The sequence below is a fragment of the Cydia pomonella genome, chromosome 1 (genome assembly GCF_033807575.1).
Source record: "Cydia pomonella isolate Wapato2018A chromosome 1, ilCydPomo1, whole genome shotgun sequence".
Classification (NCBI taxonomy): Eukaryota; Metazoa; Arthropoda; class Insecta; order Lepidoptera; family Tortricidae; genus Cydia; species Cydia pomonella.
The window spans coordinates 25,351,841-25,374,393 of NC_084703.1; the positions used below are offsets into that span (position 1 = coordinate 25,351,841).

The 22,553-nt window shown below is 38.9% G+C and overlaps 2 protein-coding genes across 2 annotated transcripts; both read right to left on the minus strand.

The window, feature by feature from the left end:
- Nucleotides 1-1,269: 1,269 nt before the first annotated feature.
- On the minus strand, nt 1,270-7,685 carry LOC133518735 (uncharacterized). The gene is made up of 7 exons (XM_061852421.1): nt 7,192-7,685; nt 6,336-6,539; nt 5,096-5,158; nt 3,882-3,944; nt 3,260-3,391; nt 2,742-2,929; nt 1,270-1,848 (listed from the first exon to the last, which is right to left on the minus strand). The coding sequence occupies exons 1-7, from the start codon at nt 7,274-7,276 to the stop codon at nt 1,591-1,593; spliced, it is 993 nt and encodes a 330-aa protein (XP_061708405.1). The 5' UTR covers nt 7,277-7,685; the 3' UTR covers nt 1,270-1,590.
- An 8,421-nt stretch (nt 7,686-16,106) lies between these two features.
- LOC133518746 (uncharacterized) lies at nt 16,107-21,805 on the minus strand. Its single transcript, XM_061852432.1, has one exon. The coding sequence runs from the start codon at nt 21,453-21,455 to the stop codon at nt 16,275-16,277; it is 5,181 nt and encodes a 1,726-aa protein (XP_061708416.1). The 5' UTR covers nt 21,456-21,805; the 3' UTR covers nt 16,107-16,274.
- Nucleotides 21,806-22,553: the final 748 nt, after the last annotated feature.

Genomic DNA, 22,553 nt, shown 5'->3' on the forward strand with positions numbered 1-22,553 from the left:
TATTTTTTCTCTTTAACTTGCCATGTGTAACCTATTCAGTGTTACTATTCACAGACTTAACCATTTATTTGTTTTTCCGAGCGCCGGAGTGGCAACGTTTCGCTTGACAAAAATTTAAAATTATTGTTTTATAAAATGAAATTGTTTCTCGGGATATTTCTCACTTTCTCGGGAGTCGGGAAGACATGCAAAAATTCGGGAGAATCCCGCCAAATCCCGACTGATAGCAACAGTAGCAACCCTAGGTGTATTTTATCTCATCGGGAGTCCTTTTCAATGGCATTCGCAAGAACCTCTTGTCGCCACCCAGGTAGCAATTTTTCGTCGTCACGACGTCCATTCACGGTCATTTCAGACGTTAATGACGTCGCTACTTTCGTCGTACAGACGTTCGAAATGACGAACATATGTCATAGCCTCACGACGTCTCTAACGACGTCGTATTGGACGTCTAATAGTAACGTAATATGGACGTCTACCAACGTCGTTGGTAGGACGTCCAATAGTAACGTAATATGGACGTCTTCCAACGTCGTTGGTAGGACGTTCAATAGTAACGTAATATGGACGTCTTTTAACGTCGTTAGTAGGACGTCTTTTAGTAACGTAATATAGACGTCTTCCAAAGTCGTTGGTAGGACGTTCAATAGTAACGTAATATAGACGTCTTCCAACGTCGTTGGTAGGACGTTCAATAGTAACGTAATATGGACGTCTTTTAACGTCGTTAGTAGGACGTCTTTTAGTAACGTAATTTAGACGTCTTCCAACGTCGTTGGTAGGACGTTCAATAGTAACGTAATATGGACGTCTTTTAACGTCGTTAGTAGGACGTCTTTTAGTAACGTAATATAGACGTCTCCTGTAGGGCAATTACGTAAAATTTCGTATGTACGTTGAGGCGATCCAAATGTAATATTTCTACACAATGAATGACATTTGGATCGTCCTAACGTACGTACGCAGTATTACGTTATTACCCTGCTGTGATGTATGCACGATACTACGACGTCTTCAAAAGAAGTCATATTAACGACAAAATGACGTTCAATTGGCAAATACAATAGACGTCAATGGGACTTCAATTTAAGCCAGTTATCATTCGTTTATTGAAGATTCAATTGATATATTGCACATACGAAATATTTTGCCAATTCATTAACTAAACTCATTATCATTAAGCAACCGTTACTTCCCAATGACGACTATTTGTCAATTGCATGCGACGCGATGCTGAACGGGGGCAAGAAAAATAAAAAACCCCAAATGTACATCAAGGAACTAGTAGTTTAATAATAATATATAAACTACATATTAACAAGGTACTTTTTAAGTATTTTAAGAGGCCAGTCAAATCGTCTTAATAACTTTATTTGATCCTAAATTTGTGTAATCCGAGTTTGCTCCATTCCAGAAGTTGTGGAACTTTTTTTGCTATTTTTAAGTTTTTTTCTTGTAGTTCAAAAACGGTACGTCCGACGGAAAATTTGATCTAGTCACGATAACAAATTACATCTGAGGATCCGAAAGATACCCTTATATGAATTCGTAGTCAAAGATTGTAAACACGGCCGCCACTTTGAATTTCTTCTAAAATCCGAATTTGTTTTCACCAGAGTCTGATCCACAACAAGCTTGCTGGTAGTGACATTGTAATTGATGGTGGGTTCCTTCTACATCGAATGGTTTTGCACACGCCCGGAGACGTAGTTCTGCAAATGGCTTCTTGTCTGATCTTTTACCGTAAAAGTTGTACTTGCTTGCCATAGAGTCAGACAATGCAACTTTCATAACTCTAGATACTTTATTATTAACGCCCTGTCCACCAAGGCTCTTGAAGTAGGCTACCTGTAAATATTTCTTATTACAAAAACATTCACAAACTTAACTATACTGCAGATCATAAAATAACGGGTTGGTATTTCTCTGAAATCGTATAAAAACCAATTTGTCTGTGTACAATTCGTTGAGTGTCAATTTTTTGTACTATTTGGTACCTGACATCGAAAAATTTGTACTTAACTTAAAATCTCTAAATATTGAAAATAAAGTGGTCAGCCATTCTGACGTCAGGTTGATAGGACCAAGTCCAGTTCCCCCTAGTTGTAGGGGTTATATCGATAGAATCCAACTTTTGACAAAGATTTAGTACCTAATTTGTACCTTTCATAATTATTCTTCTTATTGGGCATTTTCCACAATTAATAAAAATAAATTTAAAGAATAATACTTTCAAAGTGTTAGGGTTAGCGTTCTTCATGACTATTTCAAATTTCAAATCGATAGCTTAAGTAGTTCTCGAGATATTTATCAATGTGACAGACGGACGGACGGACGGACAGACAGAGTGGCACCATAAGGGTCCCTTTAGTACTTGTATGGTAAGGAACCCTAAAAAGGTACTAAAACTTGGAGTAACATTCGTTATAAATATATGGTCCTGTCATCCTGACACTCGCTAAGAAACACATAGGTATTAAAACTTGGGTATTAAATTAAAAAACGTACTAGTTTGTACTTCATAAATAGTAGATTCGGCAGTTATGACTCCTGCTTCCTAAAAACACGGGACTAGCCGGGTCCACACAGCGACCATAAGCACGAGGCAATATCCTCGCGCGTATGCTCGCTCTGTGTGGACCCGGCTACTTACGACGTTACGAGGCTATGCCGGTTGTTATACCTATCCGGTACGCTTGTAGTTTCGATGATACTATCGCATTGACAAACTTAAAACTTACCACGTTAGCATGGTTTTCTTGTGACGTTAATAATTTTTCCACAATTTTCAACTCCTCCGAAGTTTTGATGGGAAATTTGAACTCTGGTTTTAAATCCAATCTTGTATGTTTTTCTCGCAAAATAGAGATGATTATATCATTCTGGGCCTTTATGTGGGTCAGTAGTGACACCACTGTATCTTGCAAACCTGAAAGACAGTTATGTTAATATAATAATGTATTAGCGATGGGTCGCAGGTAAGATACCGAATGTATGTATGTATGTATGTATAAATAATATAGCGGCAAAGTATTAACGTTCTACCAGCCGTGAACAACAAGCGTGTCTTAACCTTTTTGACGCCAATGATGGATATACATCATTATACGCGTCGCAGCGACGCGTCGCTGAGCTCGGCTTCGTGTAGCCGCGTTCGAATGCTATTTCATAGAAATACATAGAAACTAGTCAGTGACGCGGCGACATGAAGTCGAGATCAGCGACGCGTAGTTGTGTTTCAACTTGTACCTTTACCTACCTTTTAATCCTTGACCGCACGATGGCGTTGCTGGCACGTCGCTGCCGAGATTCGGTGGTTGTTCTTTTCGCGACCAAGGACTACGTATGCGTGAAACCGGAGTTAGCCGCCCCTCGCCGTCTTCTGTTAAATCTGACAAGTCAAAAATATTAACAACACAAAACTTTTCCGGTACCTACCTATCAATAAATAAAGATGAATATACGTCATTTCTAAAAATCGTCCTAGTAGCTGGTTTGATAGTGCACAAAAACCCTGCACTTTGTGACTATGCGCTGAAACTTGGTACAGTCGATTCTTAGCTGGTAGATCCAGACCGGGAGGGACATGCTTCTGCAGCAACAGGCAAGTCCATCCATGTAGGTTCCCAGTTGTTATTGACCTTCGTGCAACCCCAAGTAGACAGACAGGGCAGACTTTTGAACCAGCTAAGAATCAACGATGCCAAGTTTCAGCGCATAGTCACAAAGTGCAAGGTTCCCATACAACGGCGTGAAGTATCAAACCAGCTATAGCTGTTTACTCTGTAGAAATGAACATAGGAATAAACACCACACACATATTACACATACATGAACATTAAAATCAAACCACCGCAGATGGTTAAACATTGATATCTTACCTTGCAGGACACTGTTTGTCAAGACAGGAAGCCCGTCAACTACATTCAGCAATGAGAGGGTTTCTGTTGGCAAAAAACATTAACTTATGTATTATATTTATTTTCTATGAGTATTAATAATACAATGCACGCTTAGACCGACTTACCCAGTCCAGAATAAAAAAAACCGGTCAAGTGAGAGTTCGTTTAACTCGCGCACCGAGGGTTCCGTACAAACTTTCAATTATCTCATGTAAAAATACAAAAGACTTAATGACCAGAAGTATACTAAGTATAATTGTGTACAGCGTCATCTATCGGCAAATTCGCTAACTAATTTGCGGGACCTGTGTACATATGTTGTTTTTTTTCTTTATCATTCGAACCGATTTCAATTTTTTTTGTTTTATTTGAAAAAAAGGTGTTTTTTGTGTAATCTCATACGAATTTCAAGTATAATTAACACCAGCAAAGGAGGTTAAATTGCAAATTAAATTTCGAAAGGTTTTTTGATAGTCACAAAAAAGTTTTCAAGATATAGGCATGATTATATTTTTTCTGCCCTCTGGGCGGAAAGCGTCAACTTTGCTCCCGCTGCGCTAAACGAAGTTGCCGCTTTCCGCCTCCGTCGAGCAGAAAAATAGTATGCGCACCACGGGAGGAAACGTAGGACATTCCATCCCGCGTGTTTGCCACCCTCGCCTTCGGCTCAGGTGACAATTTGTTTTACATTTCCCTTCATTAATGATTATTTTTCACTATGAAAAAATTAATCAAATTTTTTTTTGAAATATACATTTAAGATCTTTGTAACGATACCCCACTAGACCTAGTAATTTGAAATTTTGTCCTCTCTTCATATGGGGCATTTTTCATATTTAATAAAAATAAAATAGAAAAATAACACTTTAAATGTGTGTTTGGGTTAGCATTATTGATGACTATAATATTCCAAATCGATAGCGATGTGACAAACAGACAGACAGACGGACGGACGGACGGACGGACAGAGTTGCACCATTAACCTTTTGTACCTTTTTGGTACGACACCCTAAAAAATAAATCACCTGTGGTTATGTCGCCGCGAAATAAACTACCCGTCCCTTTGTAATTAATACAGTTAGAATAAGATGGGTAGTCTATCTAGCGGCGACATACTCTCGCGCCAATCATGTGCTAGGCTTACTGGTAAGAATAATATTCTATTAGGTATGTATTAATTATGATTTACTTACTTTCTGGTGTTGAAGGGGCTTCCCGGGAATCTCGGGTAATGTTTGGCTGAGCCTGACGGATATCTGTACAAACCATAACACAATATTTTTGAGAGTTCTTTGTAATATCATACTTCTATATAAAAAAAAAACTACACAATAGTACATTACGATACAAGTGCGAAAAATAGGAAATTCGAAACGAGTGGCGATAAATTAAAACACGACCGAAGGGAGTGTTTTAAATCGACACGAGTTGCGAATTACCTATTCGCACATGTATCGTACAACGTTTTACAGTACATATGGCCCTTTAAAAGTTCGACACAGTAACATAATATGCTACTTCTCGCACTAGTGCTATAAAGTAGCCCCATATGTACTGTAAAATATATCTATTTACTCTTGATATTAAAGGGTCCATACCAGAAAAGGAAAAACCTTCCATCTGTCTCTCCATGCCAAAACAGTGTTCTAACAAAAAGATAAATTTGACTAGAAGAAACACTTAATGGATATAACAGAGTAAGCAGTAAGCAGCTAGCTATATATATTGACCAAAATAAGTTTTTGTCAAAAATTTCATTTTTAGGGTTCCGTAGCCAAATGGCAAAAAACGGAACCCTTATAGATTCGTCATGTCCGTCTGTGTGTCCGATTATGTCACAGCCACTTTTTTCCGAAACTATAAGAGCTATACTGTTCAAACTTGATAAGTAGATGTATTCTATGAACCGCATTAAGATGTTTACACAAAAATAGAAAAAAAAACAATAAATTTTGGGGGTTCCCCATACTTAGAACTGTGATAACAGATACATTAAAAATAATATATAATTTGTATGAAAAAGAGAAAATCTGAAGATTTCATAATTTTTTAAAGTTGCTGAACAAATGTTGATCAGTTTGAGGAGTTACAATAATATGGTTTAATTATTTTCTAATGTTATAGGAAGCACCTGATATATCATATATTATATTTGCATGAGAACCATGGGACAAAAATACATTAAATAAACTGGCTGAAAGTTGTTTGATTATGAGAAAGCAGCAACATAAAATGGCAGTTATGAAGTAAATTCTGACACTTTGCACACCTATGAAGTTGCTAAACTGAATATTGACAATATAAACCTTAGAAAAAAATGCTACTCTTACTATTCTGACACATGCAACAAGTATCTACAGCATCATAATTGTTCAATGTGGCGGGACTTAATTCATAAATAATAATGGCCCGTTGGCTATAACCTCAACTTACCTCTATAGTAATCAGCAGCAGCTGTTTTGTTCAAGATTTTTTTCTTAATTGGTGGTGGCGTTATGTGGCCGTCATCTTCATCGCTTGTGGAAATATATCTGTTATTTCTTTTCCGCTTAAAATTTGGTTCTTCTTCTGCTTCAGTCTGTAAGTCTGATGTCTCCTCGACCAGTTTCAGTTTTCTTTTGGCTTTATCTATATCGTCTTTACATGCAAATAAAATAAAAAATACACACAACATGCAAAAATGTTGTAAGTGTGAAAGCAACTCTATCTTTCTGTCTCTTTGTCTGTGTATCGCTAAACTAATCGAAAATATTTTTTTTACCCGGTAATAAGTTTTACCCGGAACTTCACTAAATTATTGCTATACTGTTTGTAATTAAGATTACTGCTGAATATGTAAACTTACAAGATACTATAACAAATCCGAATAAATCCATAACACTGCTGTGACATACCTACAGTAACGTAACATATTTTACTCAATATACCAACAAGAATACTACCTATATGTAGGTGTGTTGGTTTTTGTCCGGCACTAGTTTTCGTCCACTTGACGAAATTTGAATATAAACGTACTTTGCTGCACAAATTTGTACGTACCTATTGCAATCATTAATGTCAAAACAATATATCAATCTATTTACATAAAATTATATGTCGCAAATAGAAAATTAAAAATCAATTACATTAATTGATAATCTGTACGGAAATTAACGCAATGACTCTACATATTTTATCTTCGAAAAACTGAACTATCACAGAAAACGGAAACTTCCACCAACATTAGTAAGCTCTCGGTTAATCAAGAAATATTGCATCCAGATACCATACCTCTAAGTACGTGACTTACCAATAGCAAAATCCACGTGGTTCTTAAAATAAATATATACGTACCAGTCACACAAAAAACTCTTTGGATGAAGTATCGTTTCCATTACTCATCCGGTGTTTTGGTATCCGCCAACACCTTTTCAAAAGCTTTAGATCCCTTGACGGGTGGCCAAAATACCTCCCGACGCCTTGGCGTAATCCACTGATTCTTTACAATGGATATTGATCCGCCGTCTTGATCACTGAATTGTATCACTGAGTATGTACTCATCACTGAGTATGTGTTTATCATGTGATAAAACTAAAATATACCTTTAAGAGTCTCAAATTGCACAGCACCCACGGACGCGATACAACACAACAGACCGGGCAAACGGAAAAGGAGGGAAACGATACATGACACATGACGCTTCAATCAAAATGTCAGAATTTCGTTCCGTTCCAACTTCTGATGTTTCTAAAAATAACAATTTTAAGCTTGTTTTGGTGTTATTAATTATAAAATCTATAAAAAAAATACTGTATAACAACTTTAGAGTTACCGAAACAAACGGAAATGTTTTTATTACTTTATAAATATTTTACAAAACAAGATTGACAAATTGGTATCAAGAAACGAAACGCGTTATTTTGTCGGTTACATACGTCTTGATAGTAACCCCAAATAGACGTCAATAGAACGTCAATTTTGTGACTAAAATGGTACGTCCTACTAACAGAGACCCCAAATAGATGTAAATTTCTATAAGAAGTTACTACGCTAATATTAAGAATCACGTTTAGTGAAACAGGGCAATAGAAGCGAAAATCGACGTCCGTCAATTGCGGGCATTTTTCTCTGTCACTCTAATGACGTCTTAGTGAGAGTAAAAGAGAAAGAGCGTACGAGAGAGCGAGAGAGAGTACGTCGTATTAGTGACCCCAAATAGACGTCAGTAAAACGTCAAATTTGTGACTAAAAAGGTACGTCCTGATAGTGATCCCAAATAGACGTCTGTGAAGCGTAATTTTTGTGACAAAAAAAGTACGTCCTGATAGCGACCCCAAATAGACGTCAGTAAAACGTCAATTTTGTGACTAAAAAGGTACGTCCCGATAGTGACCCCAAATAGACGTCAGTGGAACGTCAATTTTGTGTCAAAGAAAGTACGTCCTGATAGTGACCCCAAATAGACGTACGTGAAACGTCAATTTTGTGATAAAAAAAGTACGTCCTGATAGTGTCCCCAAATAGACGTCAGTAAAACGTCAAATCTGTGACTAAAAAGGTACGTCCTGATAGTGACCCCAAATAGACGTCAGTAAAACGTCAAATTTGTGACTAAAAAGGTACGTCCTTGTAGTGACCCCATATAGACGTCAGTGAAACGTCAATTTTGTGACAAAGAAAGTACGTCCTGATAGTGACCCCAAATAGACGTTAGTGAAACGTCAATTTTGTGACAAAGAAAGTACGTCCTGATAGTGTCCCCAAATAGACGTCAGTAAAACGTCAAATTTGTGACTAAAAAGGTACGTCCTGATAGTGACCCCAAATAGACGTCAGTAAAACGTCAAATTTGTGACTAAAAAGGTACGTCCTGATAGTGACCCCATATAGACGTCAGTGAAACGTCAATTTTGTGACAAAGAAAGTACGTCCTGATAGTGACCCCAAATAGACGTCAGTGAAACGTCAATTTTGTGTCCAAAATGGTACGTCCTAATAATGACCTTAAATAGACGTCAGTGAAGCGTCTACTCTTGACGAATAGAGTACTGACCTTGTTATGACCTATAAATGACGTCAATTGTGCGTCACTGACGTCAGTTTGCTACCTGGGCAGATGGCTCAGATGCTGACCGGACGGTGATATTACAAATGGTTACTATGGTCAGTCACTTACTTCGTCGCTCGCAAACCTGAGGGCCTACCGCGAACCACGTTCGACGTGTTGCCTCCCTGTTACACTTACGTGCGAATTTACAAGTGCGACAGAGAGGCAACTCGTCGAACGTGGTTCGCGGTAGGCCCTCTGTTCGGGAGAAATCGGGTTTATTCGGCTTCTCATTCGGCCCGCTCCAACCGGCCCAGCCCGCTCGCGCGAATCGCGCGCTATCGGTTCGGTTTCGTTCGCCCGGCCCGCTGTCGTGAATTACGAGTGGGATCGATCGGTACGTTGGGTCGGTTGCGTTTCGTCTGCTTGTTAGAATCGAGTTAGCGAACTAACAAACCGGGTGGGCCCGAGTTGGGCTTAACTCGGTTTGAACCGGGTTGGCAAACCGAGTTGACACATCTCTATTTTAATCCCTTCGTGGCTTCATATTCTTCATAACGCCAACATTATTTTTGTTGATTTTTATTTAAATAGTCTCCGTTCTATAAAACATGTTAATATTTACCGACCTTACCTATATTCATATTACCTATAAGTAAAGGCGGGCTTATTTGCAATGGCTTCCAACATTCAAACCTTAGTAGTTAAGGTAGCATGGTAGATTCCTTAACTAACCTATTTACACGCAGTTCTATGTTAAAATAAATTTGACTATGTTGAAATAAAAGTATTTTGGGACACTAGGTTGGAATAAATTAGGTATATTATTATTAATAAATTTATTATATTATTGATTAACAAATACATAACAAAACTTAACTGCCAAAAATAATAATTATCGAATCTACTTACAAAATTTGACAAATCTGTTCAGAAACGCGCTTTACAGGCAGAGAGAACCACTAAATAAAAGAGAACATTGTTGTACAAGCTAAAACTGATACGCTTAGCTCGAGCTTCACACTCGCTTAGTCAATCAAAAATATGAAATTCAAGTGCAATAATTATACAAAAAGTAATGTCTGAATACACGTACGGGGTTCGAACCCGGATCGTCTCTGTTACCTTTTTGTTTGTAAGCGGCTGTTTTCCAACTGTGTCACTATAGGATATACGTAAGTCGGTGAAATTAGGCAACTTATTCTCGAAAAAGAATTAACAGGAAAGAGGGTCGTGATGGAAAAATCTAACACTTTTTTTCGCCAAGCTCCCATCCGTCAACCGTCCGATAAGGAACTTCATTCCAAAAATCGGCCCTTATATGTTTTATGCAATTGTTTTGTTTCATTACCTATAGATGTCTAGCCGCGCCCGGACCGTAATATGTATTATTTTCCAGCCTATTATAAAGAACATAACGTCAGTATTTCATTGCATGTTTGAGAAAATAGTAGGTATACAACAAGAGCATAAAACGATCCATGTTACCCCAGGAAATTTATCCGTCTTGAGCGAAACGCAACGAGGTCGTATCTTAAAAGAAGATTCTACTTTATTAGAGCATTAAAACCCATTCTATGAATAATTATTATAGCCTATTTATTATACACCGTGTTTTTATTGAATTTCGTTAACTTCGGGGTATCGGTAAGTACGTTCAAGGAAACTAAATGACATAGTTAATTTTCAAAACAATTTTTTTTTTGTTTTTTTACTATTTTTATTTTTATAAAAAGTAACTTAATGTTGCATATAGCGTTGTTGTAACACGGGCATTACATTTAACTCAACGAAACAATTGAAAACTGTGACATATCAATGTCATTTCGAACGTTGATCGTCCGAGATAGTACTTACGTTTAGTAGCAAATGTATGAACTCGCACTAAACACTAATCAATAAGTAAACAGGCCCTAAGGCAAGTGTACACGCTCGTAAGGGCCTTATAAGATAAAAATTAATGATTGATTATCTCCGAAATGGAGTTAATTAGAATATCGGTGTCTTTCAGAAAGTTACTTAATTTAAGCTCAGGAATGCACCCTCGAAATTAACGCAAATCAAAAAAAACACGGTGTATATACGACAAAAATACGAACTTAAGGAGCATAAGAAATGATTACTATGTTTTATAACGGCATTCGTTACTTAATTTTAATAAGGACATGCTCAAACGAAACAAAAAATCGATTAACCTTCGTCGCAAAAACACTTTTTTTGCTTATTTTTAATCTACGGAATAAGATCTACGCGGGATACATTTTTTTGGTCTACCAAGCATGACGCCTTTAGAAGCTCCAAGAATACAAATTAGAAGGCAAATCTCGTCGTCTAAACTAAATATATTACAGACTCTAAAGGGATGAAATTAAGGTCTAAAATATTCTGTATGTAGGGACACACATTTGGAAGGAAGTCATCATCGTTAAAACGTAATCGAGCACAGGACCTCATTATGCAAAACTCGACATCTCCATTAAAAATACAAAAGGCCTTTTAGTTTCAGGAAGCTAACTCTTCATTAGTAAACTAGTTTACCAAGTCATTGAATGACAATATCGTTCGGAGTACAACTAATTGTTATACCCAAAAGGAGCTCACTAAAATACGACTAATGCGTTTTCTTGTATGATGGTTAACACTGGATAACTCCATTTTCCAATGCCCATATCTCGAGAAATAACTGTGATACATACTTGATTTTAGAACTACATAATGTATGTATACATAATTTGTTCAAGATTCATTATAATATAATTAATATTGAATCAATTGAAACCAACCTGAAAACTAACTTTTCTAGACATCAAATCTAAAAGTAGCGAATTCCAAAGGGCTGTAAATGTAGTATGACATCTTAGTACGGCTGAAAAGCTAAGAGAATATTTTACTGAAAGAAAGAGCCCGCGAAGTAACGTAAAACACAGAAAGGTGACAATGACAACTGACAATGACATTCGAAATTTATGATTATGACAGTCTATGATAACCGGACACAATTCAAATTTCATACATCGAATATTTTATCTTATACTCGTATAGCCATAGTATAGACGTCACAAGGTTTTTGATTTAGCCCACTTTAGCAATTTTGAAATGTCAGTTATTCGGAAGTATGTTTTTTTAAATATTATAGTGAGATACATGTCTGGAAATACAAGTTTACTGGAAGGCAGGGAAACGAAGGGTTGCAGGCCATGTAGATACTAGATATAGACCGTATAAGGATACGCGGCCAGCAACCCCGTTTCTCGCCGAGATTTGTATACAGTGTATAAATCTACTACGGGCGAATCTCTTAACGGTGGTTAGTATAGGACATAAGAAATGTAATTAGATAGTTTTTAATTAGAATTGCAATTAAAATTTTATCTATACAAAATAATTCGGCCCGCAATGTAATGCAAACACGCGAGTGCTCGTTGACAGTTACTTTCAAAAGCTCATATCGCGTATGTAATGTGCAGCAGTAAGTGCGAAAAAGATAACAACACCAGCCACTGCATCCACGCACAAGGAGATTGCCCCTAAACAATCGCCGCCGACGAGAACGGCCGAACTAGCCAAAGTAGATGGTGGGCCACTAAACAAGCTTCAGCATACGGGAAGCGAGAGCAACAATGTACCGACTCCACAGATACCGCAAGGCTCACAACCGAATGCAATAAATGAAGGGCCACTAAACATACCCGAGCCAGCTGGGGATGATGATGACAATGCCGGTCAATGGCAACATCCCCGCCGTAAACATAAAAAAATTAAATCTGCAGTAGTGATTGGAGTGGGCAATGAAGACAACAGCCTGCAATCTGCAGAACGCTTTAAGTATATACAGGCCTGGAATTTCTAACCCGACACCACCACCGACCAGATTAGAAACTTTTTAAATAAGATACAAACTTCAAACGAATATTCCGTGGAGAAAAGAATAATCAAAACCAACCGGCACGCGGCATTCGTAATTGGATTCCCGGAAAGTATTAGCGAGCGGTTAAAGTCGCCAACTTCGTGGCCACAAGGAATACGCTTCACAGACTGGTTTCGCGTTCGACCCCGCGAGCAGCGGGGCGCCACCACCGACCGGGCCGCGGTACCCGCGGCAGCGGCTCAGTAGATGCGCGGCAGCGCATGCTACGGCCGCACACGCTCAAACTAATCACAACAGTGCTCCGATTATTGTATGCCATCAGAACGTGCAATCACTAAACAACAAGACAAACAAGTTGGAGGTGTTATTAAGATCAGATTTAAAATGCGATGTGTTAGCAATTACTGAGCACTGGCTCTCAGACGCAAATTTAAAATGTATTAGCATAGATAAATACCTTCTGGTGTCATCATATAGCCGTAAAATATCAATTCATGGCGGGTCATGCCTATACGTTAAAGACGATATCAAAGCAGTGAACGTACCCGAACTGACTGATCTATCGAAAGAACTGGTTTGTGAAATATCGGCTATACATTTAATAGACTTTAATTTGTTCGTTATTTGTTTATACCGATCAAATTTAACTAGTGTGAAGGATTTCTTGACCCATCTTGAATGTGTGCTTGAAAATGCTAACGAACTCAGTAAAAATTTCATTGTAGTAGGTGACATGAATATTAATTGCTTAGGTGAAAAAACATCGGATTTGAAAAATCTTGAGGATATTTTAATGTCCCATAGTTGTGTAAATGAAGTTAATTTTCCGACCCGGGTCAGCACAAATACCTCCTCGGGACTCGATCACGCGTATTGTAATGTAAATACAGGTTTGGTGACGGCTTCGCCCATGGTAACCAACCTCGGCAACCACCACGCTGTGCGCATTGAATTGACGGGTCAGCGCAGGACACCTTTCATTCAAACACGCGTAACCAGGGAATATTCTTTTATGAACCGGGCTAATTTTAAACTAATGATTGATAGCATAGATTGGATGAAATTTCTTTCGGACACAAGTGCGGCTCACATATTATCAACCAAGTTGTGTAACATTCTATCAGAGAAAATTAATATATGTTTCCCATTAAAAAAAAAATCACGTGCGAATAAAACTGATACCTGGGTTACTTACGAAATTTTAAATATTCAATCTTTACTTTTTGACTGTATTGAATTAGAACGTAAGTTTCCATTAAATGAAGAACTAAAAAGTCGCATGCAAAGTTTAAATAATAAATACAACTATGCAATGCAACAATGTAAAAGGGACTTTTATGTAAAATAGATGACCAATGCGCAAAATGCATGTAGGGCTATGTGGAATGTAGTTAACAAGGAAAGAGGGAAAACTTCCCAACCTCCCGTTGACTTCACCGAGGTAATTGAATGCAGGGATGGTGTAAAATATAGCTCAAAAAGGGATGCAAAGGGAGGCCATGAATGGAAGGTTTGTGGGTGCTGCGCTAACGTGCGGGGCACCGCGCGCTAACCTTGACCTAGTGCGCGCCCAGCTGAGCGAGAACCGCGCGCCCGCAGACTGTTCTATGAGGCTCACCCCATTCACTGCTGATGAAGTCCATACAATAATTTCAACCCGTATTCATCATAAAACTACCAAAGACGTTTACGGGGTTTCCATGGACTCACTAAACACGATAGTTTACACCATATCACCAGTGCTAGCTTACCTGTTCAACACTTGCCTTAGGGACAAATCGTATCCTGCGCCATTGAAAGTAAGTAAGATTTCGCCCCTATATAAAGGCAAAGGAAAGAGGGAAAATATCGACAACTACAGGCCAGTATCTATAATACCCTGTGTCGCTAAGGTATTGGAGAACGGGCTATGTCAACGACTAACGGCGTTCCTAACCTCGACGTGTGCATTGTCTGAACGTCAATACGCGTACAGAGCCGGGCGCTGCACTGCGGATCTAGTGCGTGAGGTCGTGCGTAGAATTACAGACGCTCTGGAGAGGAAGCAACAGGTTGCCATGATTTGCTGTGACCTCTCCAAAGCCTTCGACGTCGCTGACCACAACGTAATAGCCACCAAACTTCTACATTACGGCATACGCGGCTCTGCGCACGGCCTCCTTACAGACTTATTACATGGCAGATCCCAAATTGTGGTGGGAGACGGGGGGCAAGCCAAATCGGACCCGCTACCAACATCAATGGGTGTAGCACAGGGATCGTCAGTCTCTAACATTCTGTTCTCCTTGCTGTTAAACGATCTACCCGAAGCGATCTCAGCTGCTGATATATTAATGTATGCTGATGATGTCACTGGCATTGTATCCGCCTCAAGTATTGACAGCCTGGAGACCGGGTTGAACAATGCTGCAAATCAGTTGTCCCGGTGGTTTTGCCTTAATGGTTTAGCACTAAATCTAACCAAAACACACTTTCTCCATTTCCACCTTGGTGGCCGTGAACCCAGACCGCTGACAATTAAGGCCGGCGGAGTTAGCTTGGAACAAGTGGAGGCAACCACCTTTTTAGGTTTCAAAATAGCCCGGAAACTGACTTGGGCAACTCATATTGACCAGCTGTGTGGTAAGCTAGGTGGTGCCTGCTTCGCTCTGCGCCGCTTGGCTCGAGTAGTGCCGCAGCATACCGTGCGGACAAGCTACTTCGCGACTGTCCACTCCCTGTTGCAATACGGTGCTGAAATGTGGGGAAGCGCCGCGGAATGGCAGCGTGCGTTCCGATTACAAAAAAGAGCCATAAGATCTGTGGTCCAGGTAGCACAGGAAACCTCAGTAAGACCATATTTCAAGGAACTAGGAATATTAACTCTGCCGTCGATAGTAATCTATCAGATAGCAATTTATACGTACGTCAATTTAAGCGAATATAAAAAACGCTCAGACTCGGCGCGCTCTTTGCGGCACCCAAATATGCTTCTCCCTGTGAAGCGACGACTGGCGAAGTCCGAAAAGGTCACTCACGTGATGGGTCCGTCCGTATACACTAAATTACCTGCAGAGGTCACCTCCGCCCCATCCTTGCAATGTTTTAAAACTAAATTAAAAGCATGGCATCTCAAACACACATTTTATAGTTATAATGAATTTTTAAATGTAAAGATATAATATACTACCTATACATAGTATATTATATGTTGAATAAATCACGTACAACGTGGATAAATAATTATAATATAATACTGTACCTAATAATAAATTGACATGTGTTGAATGCAATAAGGTTCATAATTGAGTGGAGAATTAAAACACGTCCTGTTGCTATGATTTTTGTAATGCTACTAAAAATGAAATGCATATATAATACTACTAGTTATGATAAGTTCGAGTGCGCGTTAACATACCGCCGGCCAAAGGACTACTAAGTCCTTTAAAAACAATTATACATTTTAATAAGCTGAAAGCATGCAAATATATTGGTACATTAATCATTAATCTGTATTGGTAATAAGCATAGTTTTGTAACTGGTCTTTTCACCACACTATCACCACTTTTAACACTATACACTCGCGTAATATGGTCTGGACCTGGATGTTTAGCGACTATTCGGCCGAGAGCCCATTTTCCAGGTGGAAGATTGTCGGTTTTAATGAGAACAATCTGTCCCTCTTTGAACTCTTCTACTCTCTTTAACCACTTTGGTCGCTGTTGCAAACGTGACAGGTACTCGTGTTGCCATCTGCACCAAAGATCTCTGACCAATTTCTGTGTGTGCTGCCATCGTGATAGTGAGCTCATTCGAACATCCTTCAAGTCGGGCGATGGGACGTTTATGGGTGCTTCGCCGATCAGAAAGTGTCCGGGTGTTAGGGGTTCTATACTGTCTGTATCGTCGTTATCAATTGGACATAACGGCCTTGAATTTAAGCATGCCTCAATTTCGCAAAGGACTGTCACAAATTGCTCGAAGGTAAGGTGAGAGGTGACGATTCTTTTTAGATGATGTTTCAGGGATTTTACACCAGCCTCCCACAAACCACCAAAATTCGGACTATAGGCGGGGATGAAATGCCACTGCGTACCGTCTTTAGCCAAGGAATCGGAAATTTCTCCTGTAAAATCTAGTTGTGCCTCTTTCCATGCGTTAATCAATTCCTTATTGGCTCCAACAAAGTTTCTTCCTTGGTCACTCCACAAATGGTTGCATCTCCCTCTCCTGGCCACAAATCTCTTGAAGGCAGCTATAAAGGCTTCAGAAGTCAGGTCACTGACTAGCTCTAGATGTATGCATTTAACTGATAAGCATATAAATATAGCTACATACGTCTTCGTAGTCTTTGCTCCTCTACCCTTAGACATTAGGGTAGTGAAAGGTCCTGCAAAGTCGACGCCACTATGTAAAAATGGTCTAGCAGGCGTAACTCGTTCTCTTGGCAGGTCTCCCATCAGCTGTGCTTTTGGAGCAGCGTTTTGTCTGACGCATACAAGGCATTTATTGACGTGAGCCTTTACTAAATTCTTTGATTTTATAATCCAAAATTTGGAACGTAAATAACTCATCGTGAGTGTTATTCCACCATGCATGGTCTTTAAGTGTGCGTCGGCTATTATCAGAGGAGTTAAGTTGTTTCTATTGCCCAATATTAAGGGATGCTTTTCTTCATTATTTATGTTTGCAAGTCTAAGCCTTCCTCCCACTCTCAGTAGACCTTCTTCCAAATAGGGATTTAAAGATTTTATAGTGCTCCGTTTATGTACTTGTTTGTTCGTCGTTAGTCTATCTATTTCTTCTCCAAATTCTTCCTTTTGTACAAGTCTTAAACATATTTGCAATGTGTGGTGTAAGTCATGAGTAGTTAATTTTAAATTGTCTATTTGCAGTTTTTTCACGTTCAGAAATTTGCGACAATATGTTACGGTTTTTATTAATTCTTGTAAATTATCAAAGTCTTTAAATTGCTCTGTTAATTTTCTCTCCTTCTCGCTTCCATACACGTTTAAATTTGCCTGTATCACGTTTTTCCTTTCTATGTCGGTTGAAATGACATTTGGTCTTCTATATTCTATTTCCTTTCTAGATAGCCATTCAGGGCCTTCCCACCATATCTTAGAAACCTTCAACTCTGACAAGTACATTCCTCTAGATGCAATGTCAGCGGGGTTATCCTCTGAAGTAACGTGATGCCACTGGTTTTGACTAACATTGTTTGTTATTTCCACAACTCTGTTTGCCACAAACGTTTTCCACCTTTGTGGTTCGCCAAAAATCCATGAAATTACAATGGAAGAGTCTGTCCATGCGAATATTTGTGAAGCTGGCATTCTCATAGCACAGCGGACTTGTCTTAACAATTTTGCCAACACAACAGCTCCACACAATTCCAATTTAGGTAAAGAGACAGGTTTCACTGGAGAGACTCGTGTTCTCGAAGCGATTAACCTTGTTTTGACTGTACCGTCTGCCTTTTCTACTCTAATGTAAACGGCTGCACCGTAAGCGGAGATAGAGGCGTCACTGAAACCGTGTATCTGAATATTTGCTCCTTCAGTGCTCAAAGTGTCCAGCCATCTATCAATACGGACCTCATTGACCTGTCTCAAGTCTACTCTTAATCGAAGCCATTCATCTTTTAAGGGTTGACTAAGTTCCTCGTCCCAATTCACCTTTGCCAGCCACAACTTCTGTATCAGTATTTTAGCCATCAGGACACAGGGTGAGATCCAGCCCAGAGGATCAAACAGTTTCTGGATGTCAGACAAAATGGTTCGTTTGCTGATATGATTAGTTACCTCTGGAAGATTAAGGTTGTACTCGAATTGATCTGTTCCCATGTTCCATTGAACACCAAGTGCCTTGATCGTGCCATCCATGTTTAAATCAATATGTGCGTTAACTGATCTATCTTCGGGCTTCAAACTTCGCATAAACTCGACACTATTGGATGACCATTTCTTGAGCTGAAATCCTCCTTTTTGCATAACTTCTTGCAATTGTTTGCTGGCTTCTATTGCTTGTTCGATAGTGTCACATCCGGACATCAGGTCGTCGACGTAGAAGTCTTCTGTGATCATCTTTGCTGCAACAGGAAACTCGTCTCCTTCATCTATAGCCAGCTGTTGCAACGTTTTAACTGCCAGATATGGAGCTGAAGCTGTTCCGAAAGTTACTGTTAGGAGACGGTAATCTTCTATTTCCTTGTCGCTGCTACTTCTCCATAAAATTCTCTGGTAGTCGGAATCTTCTTTAGTTGTTAGAATCATCCTATACATTTTGTGAATGTCTGAGACGAAGCATACAGCGTGCATACGCCATCTCATTATCAAACTTCTCAAATCTTCTTGTAAAACTGGCCCAACAAGGAGGTCGTCGTTTAAAGAGAAACCATTGGTACCCTTACACGACGCGTCATACACGACACGCGTTTTTGTAGTTTCCTTCTCTTCTCGAATAATTGCATGATGGGCTAAGTATACACTCTTCTTTGTATGTCTTTCATCGGTTGGTACCTTTTCCATGTGCTTCTGTTCGATGTAATCATCAATCACCTTTACATATTCTTCTTTAAGCTTTGGCATTTTTAGAAATCTTCTCTCTAGTTGTATTAATCTGTTCTGTGCTATTTCTCGTGTATTTCCTTCACATGCTCTTGGTACTTCTGTCTTTAAAGGTAGCTTGACGATGTATCTTCCTTCTTCATTTCTTTTGTAGGTATTTTTGTAAATTCTTTCACATGTCTGTTCTTCTTCCGTTAATGTTCTCTTTGTATCGGGTTCAACCTCCCATATAGTCTTCAATAAATCATCTACATCGACTTGATGATGCATTGTAATAAAAGATTTTTCCTGTATACTTGTATCCGTCTCTCCATTATCTCCAAATAGGATCCAACCCAAGTAGGTTCTCTGAGCACATGGTGTACCCGGGGGACCCTTGATTATTGGTGTATCTTCTTGAATAATCTGTGCATATACTTTAACTCCAAGGAGAAGATCTACTGGACCTGGTGTGTTATACTTTGGGTCGGCCAGGTGTAGATTTTGTATGTGAGACCAATTGCTTGTATTCATAGTTTTCACAGGCATTTCAGTGGTCAATTGCTTGGAAATCACATAGGCTCGAAGCTGTATGGAATACGACGTTTGATATTGCGACGAAACCTGTAATTGAACCACTTGATTTGCGTTCGCCTTTATAGGCCCCAATCCAGTTATACTTGCTCTTGTTGATTCTCTTTTAAGTTTTAATAATTGGGCCGCTTTCTCACTAATGAAAGATGCCTGTGAGCACGGGTCGATAAGAGCCCTGAGTGCAATGGTGTGACCTTGCTCACTCTTTACGTTCACGATTGCAGTTGCTAATAAGCCATCACTATGTCTAGCTGTGTGGTGTGATGCAATTGCCACGGTAGCTTGAATTCCTGGTTCAGTCTCGTTGTCCTTGGATAGCGTCGGTTGGGTATTGTTATCTTGATCTGCTGTTTCCGGGCTCTTGGATACATGGACGAGTGAATGATGGCGCTTGCGACATATTCGGCATGACATGGGCAATCGACACTTGAAAACCGCATGTCCTGGTACTAGACAATTATAACATAGCCTATTGTTTTTTACATATTCACATCTCTCATTAGGTAGCATCTTTGCAAATTCTTTGCAATGAGAGAGTGTGTGATTACCTTTACACATGACACAACTCTTCTCTGTATGCGATTCTGTGGCGTGGAACGTGCGCTCTTTGACTATGTTTCTTTCGCGCGGAGTTGATAAAGAAGCGGTGATGAGCTCTAGCGTTCGGAATTTAGCTTCCAGAAATTTGACGAAGTCTGTCCACTTGGGTAATTCCTCGGAATCATCCTTGTGAGCGTACTCCTCCCAATCCTTGTGTGACTCCGGGTCCAATTTCTGCACTACCAGAAAAATGATTAAAGGATCCCAGGAATCGGTGGCCATATTCAAATTATGTAAACTATTTAAGCATTCAGTTGTAGTATCCAATAATGATTTCAGGTTAGTGGCCGACTGAGTATTTAATCTCTTTTGCATAAATAACCGCTTCAATATAGAATTCACTATTAACCTTTTGTTTCCATAACGCTTTTGAAGAATGTCCCACGCTTGTGTATAATTACTTTCGGTAATTTGAACGTGCTTTAAAATCGCTTCTGCCTCGCCGGATACACTGGTCTTCAAATAATGCAATTTTTGTACATTACTAAGCGACGCATTGTTATGCACAATTGACAAAAACAAATCTTTAAAAGTGGGCCATTGTTCATAACCACCGGTAAAACTTGGAAGTTGAATTCGAGGTAATTTTCCCACTTGGTTATCCGAGTTATTTGTATTGAGGTTGATTTGTTTTGTGTTGCTGTTCAATAAGTCTTTCAGATCGCCTTCAATGTTCAAGTATAAATCTTCGTAAATAAAGTATTCTTCGTTAATAAAATATTGCGTAACAGCTCGTTGTTCGCGTGGCATAACCTTAATAAGTTCTTGATGTGTTTGTTTGAACGTCGCCCAGTATCCTTGTATGCAGCTTAATCTCGCCTCAACATAACCTCTTGTTAATCGTGCCTTAGAGCATTTCTTTAAATTCACTTGTGTTTTCTGAAGTAAACCTGCCGTATCTTGTAAAACAGTCATCAATTGTTCCGCCGTAGCCATTTTTCGTAAGTTGAATCTTCACTTATTCACGTATAAACACAAGTAAACACAATGATTTGAAATAAATATTTAAGTTGAAACGAAATTGCATTGAAATCTTATCTTTTAACTTGTTTCTATCGGCTTGTTTATCACATTCTTTTGTTCTCGCGGCCAGGTGTCCAACGGCGAGCGCTCGAAACACTTTTTCCTTATCCGGATCGTTTGGACCATATGTTGAATGCAATAAGGTTCATAATTGAGTGGAGAATTAAAACACGTCCTGTTGCTATGATTTTTGTAATGCTACTAAAAATGAAATGCATATATAATACTACTAGTTATGATAAGTTCGAGTGCGCGTTAACAACATGTAATATGAATGATATTATAAATAAATAAATATTAAATAAATAAAAATATGAAAAATAATAATGTCATTATTGTCATTAGCTGCCATGAATGGGTAAATAATAACCAAGTATGATGCTTTTTATCTGATAAACGTAATACCTAGTTTCAAAAATAAATTTAGATACTCGTACACGTAAAAAAAACCACAGACTTAAAAAAGCAATTATTTGAATACCTATCTATTAAAAGCACAGTTTAGTTTCACCGGTTTCGCCGCAGATACCTATTCACCACGTGTCTTCCTTGTATTTTATAACAGGTTTCGCAACGTCGTTTGACTGACTCCATGACGTGACGTGGCGAATATTAATGGGATTTCTGAGTTTCTGAAAAACTTCAGTTATCTTGTTTCTCAGTTCTTCCCTTTGTTCCACCCAGACAACCAAGATTGATAACTGGTTAACTAGACGCACTATTTCTTCCGCGGAGATAACAAGTTATGTGAGTGGAAGTCTAATTCCATTTTCTTAACCAAATTTAGCTACTAGTTGTCTAGGGGGAAAGTATCTTCCGCGAAGAAAACTAGTTGTCTGAGTGGAATTGTTCTTCCACGTTCGTAACCGAGTGTGATAAGGTAGTTGTCCAGGGGGAAAGTATTCTCTGCGTAAAAAACTGGTTAACAACATGGACTAAGATGTCCTTGAACATAACCGACAACAAACCAATACTTGGCTAAAGATACATGTGGCATAGTAGGAACATATC

Excerpts from the sequence above, each read along its gene's own strand:
- LOC133518735 (XM_061852421.1), bottom strand. The coding sequence starts at position 7,276 with ATGGAAACGATACTTCATCCAAAGAGTTTTTTGTGTGACTGGTACGTA. Across the intron at positions 6,540-7,191 it reads CCACGTGGATTTTGCTATTG|ACGATATAGATAAAGCCAAA; the intron begins GTAAGTCACGTA and ends TTGCATGTAAAG. Across the intron at positions 5,159-6,335 it reads TGCTGCTGATTACTATAGAG|ATATCCGTCAGGCTCAGCCA; the intron begins GTAAGTTGAGGT and ends TGGTTTGTACAG.
- LOC133518746 (XM_061852432.1), bottom strand. The coding sequence starts at position 21,455 with ATGGCTACGGCGGAACAATTGATGACTGTTTTACAAGATACGGCAGGT.